The sequence below is a fragment of the Malurus melanocephalus genome, unplaced genomic scaffold, assembly GCF_030028575.1.
Source record: "Malurus melanocephalus ecotype Western Australia unplaced genomic scaffold, MMel_1.1 scaffold_381, whole genome shotgun sequence".
In the NCBI taxonomy this organism is placed as follows: domain Eukaryota; kingdom Metazoa; phylum Chordata; class Aves; order Passeriformes; family Maluridae; genus Malurus; species Malurus melanocephalus.
Genome location: NW_026623613.1, coordinates 46,309 through 49,409, shown reverse-complemented (window position 1 = coordinate 49,409; position 3,101 = coordinate 46,309). Strand labels below are relative to the sequence as shown.

Sequence of the window (3,101 nt, the reverse complement as noted above, 5' to 3'; positions counted from 1 at the left end):
AGCCTGGTTGTGCATCAGTTTGRAGGTGTGTGAGGTGTCCCTAAATCCTGATAGCCACCTGATAGCCACCCATTAGCCACCTGATGGTGACCTGATAGCCACCCAGGGYGTCCGGCAGCCGCTCGCCTTCTCAGCGCGGCCCCTCTGGCTCCTGCTGCTCCCTAAATTAAATCCGTGCTGCCTCTTGGAAAAGCACATGTGAGTGGAACGGCAGAGATAAGCTAAACGGGAGAGGTTCAGGGGATTATGCACTGATTAAGTTATTACCAACGTGAAATGAGCCGAGCTGAGATGAAACAGGAGCTTTATTTTCTGTTCCCTGGCTGCGGGCTCAGGCTGCCTGTCACTAGATGGCAAATCAAGCTGGGAGCCAGGAGCTCCTGGATCCCCCTGTGCTTTCCGTGTGGCAGCGGGTCAGTGCTGTGCAAACCCACAGGAAGCCGTGTTAAATGGGGCTGGGAATTGGGGGCCTTCCCTGCTGCAGGGTTTTACTGGGATGCAGCACTTGAGACAGAGCCATTTCCACTGCTGGGTCACCCTGCCTAGTGCAGATTTGGGCAGAAAATAAATTCTTCTCTGTAACAGGAAAATCCGGTGCTGCTGGGGGGATGTGTTGAGGGATGAGCACCTCTTTGCTCAGTTTCCCRTGTTTTTCCTTAAGGATCCCCTGCAGGCTGCTGTCAAAGGCAGGATGCTGAGCTGGGTGGGTCCTGGAGAGTGAAAAATAGAAGTGCCAAATGAAAGGCTGCTTGGTTGGGGAATAGAATCAGCTTTCCATAAGCCCTCAGGACAGGCTGGATCAGGTGGATAAGTCAGGAATTTGTGCCTGAAGAGGCAGAGGATGGGGCTGGATCAGGGCTGAGATAACCACGGGCTCTCCTGAGCTGGAGGAGTCCAGCTGGATTTGGGCAGGAGGATGGGGCTGTGGGTCAGAGCTGAGGAGRGGACMCTGGGGACAGCAGRAGCTGTGGAGCCCAGGCCCATGGGCAGCTCTGGAGCTCTGGGCAGGGGGATTTCACGGGTGGGATCTGTCAGAGCTGCCATGGCCGTGTCTCACCYKCTCTCTCTGTGCTGCAGTGATGGGMGCRCTGGAGTCCCGAGGGGTGCTGCGGAGGATGAGCGACATGCTGGAGATGCTGATGAAGAGGATGGACATCCTGGCCAGGCTGGAGAACAGCACTGACCTCCACAAAGGGGATGAAGCACGATTCCCTCTGGACAGGTCAGTCAGAGCCCATGGGGCAGCGCTGGGTGCGGGGGCTTTGCAGGAGCAGAGCACCCCAAAGGGCTGAGCTGCTCTGTGGGGTGGTGGAGGCCAGCGGGGCTTGGGCACATCTTGTGCAGTCTGGTTTGCTAGTTTTGGAACCTTTTGGGATTTCTGAGCTGATTGTGATTTTTAGGATTAGCTGTCACAGCCCCAAGCTTGCCAGAGYTCAAGAAGCATTTGCACTAYRCTCTCAGGCACACWGTGGSATTTTTKGGKCTGTCCTGTGCAGGGCCAGGATTTGGACTCAATGATCCTTATGGATCCCYTCCAACTCAGGATATTCCATGATTTCCTGAAGCCCCTGTCCCAGCTGTGAGTGTGCCAGTGTGGSAGTGTCTGCACCGTTGTGCTGTGGGGCAGCTGCAGGTGGAGGGCTGGAGCAGCACCCAGTGTGTGAGATGTGCTCCCTGAACATGGGACACACTTGCTTTGTGCCCACAGCTCCTTGGATTGCTCTGGAGCTGATGGCTGTTTGGAATCCAGGGCTGATGGGCTCAGCCTTGGTTTTGAGCGAGCCTTAAAATACACAGAAGGGCTTGGAACGATGCAGGGGCTGCACATCTCAGCTGGCAGCGTGAGAGATGCATTCAGACCTTCCTGTCCTGATGGCTGATTAGTTAAAGAGACACTCCCTGTGCTCTGGGAGCCTTTAAACATCCATTGGTACCAATTTGGGTGTCGTGCCAAGAGCTGCACAAATRGAACCGGTGGGAAGAGAGATGAAAAACCAAAGGGGCAGCAATTGGGACCAACTYGGCAATGTGGAAAAGATGTCAGCGTGGATTTTGTTCAGGTGGAGCCACGGGTGACACAGGAGAGGTGGATGGCAGGTGACATGTCACCCTGCCCTGCTCTGTGCTGACAGCTTTGATGCCTCCCAGTGCCTCCCACCCAACACTCCCACTCCACCTCCTGCCATCGCTGTGCTTCTCCCTGTTCCCGTCAGCATTTCCTCTCCCTCGCTTTCCTCGTGAGCCTCTTTTGTGCCTGTAATGGCAAACAGAGTAAGTGAGCCTGTAATTAAAGGCTGAGCTCTGCCACAGTACCTGCACACCTGAGCTGGAGCTGCACAGGCAGCCGTGGAATGCGTGGTCCTGCCTTTTATGCAGCAGCATTTCCAGTGCTGAGAAAATACAATTTGCTTCAGCAATGGCAGGTGCTGGGAATTTTGTCAGTTTGGCTGGCACCCAAGTGAATGAGATCACCAAAAATCCCAGAGAGGAGAGGACAGAACGATTGCAGCCAGCCACTGGAAGGTGCTTGCTCACATTTAGTGATTTTCTTGGCCAATCCCGTGTTGAAAGAGCCAGTAATTTCAGGTGATGGTTGTTTCTCTACACCAGCAGCCAAGAGATAAACTTAAAAGCATTTCTGTGGGCTGGCAGCAATTGCTGCAGATGGGTATTTGGCGTTTCAGATCTGCTGTGTGAGTGATGACTTTGGTCCTGGAGAGACCAGAGAGGATGGGAGCTGATGGACCCACATCAAAACAGCCTCAGGTTTTGTGGATGTGCTCAGATGGGCCTGAGYGGTTGAGATTACAGATGGCTTAATTTTCAGGAGCAGAAAATCAGAGGCACCTAGTTTATCACCTTTTGCTCCTTATAAATCACCCCTAAAGGGAATTCAAGTCCCTTCAYTTGATCCTGTGTCCAAACCCATCTCTTCTCATTCTCTCCCAGCCACTGAAGACCTGGTTCTGGTACTGGGGCAGAACATCTCCAGGTGAAGCAGCCACCTTGGGGGTGTTCCTTGTGGGTGGGATTTTGCTGTGACAGTCCCTAACGAAGCTCTCACAGCATTTACAAACACTTGAGAAGCATTTCCCAGGCCC

The 3,101-nt window shown here is 53.7% G+C and overlaps 1 protein-coding gene across 1 annotated transcript in view; it reads left to right on the top strand.

Annotated features, from left to right (window-relative positions):
- The first annotated feature begins 1,081 nt into the window (after positions 1-1,081).
- The window catches only part of MGAT5B (alpha-1,6-mannosylglycoprotein 6-beta-N-acetylglucosaminyltransferase B), a 42,629-nt gene continuing 40,609 nt past the window's right edge, over positions 1,082-3,101 (top strand). The window contains exon 1 of the mRNA XM_057378964.1: positions 1,082-1,222. Coding sequence (XP_057234947.1) covers positions 1,116-1,222 — 107 coding nt within the window. The 5' untranslated portion in view covers positions 1,082-1,115. The remainder of the gene's footprint in view (positions 1,223-3,101) is intronic.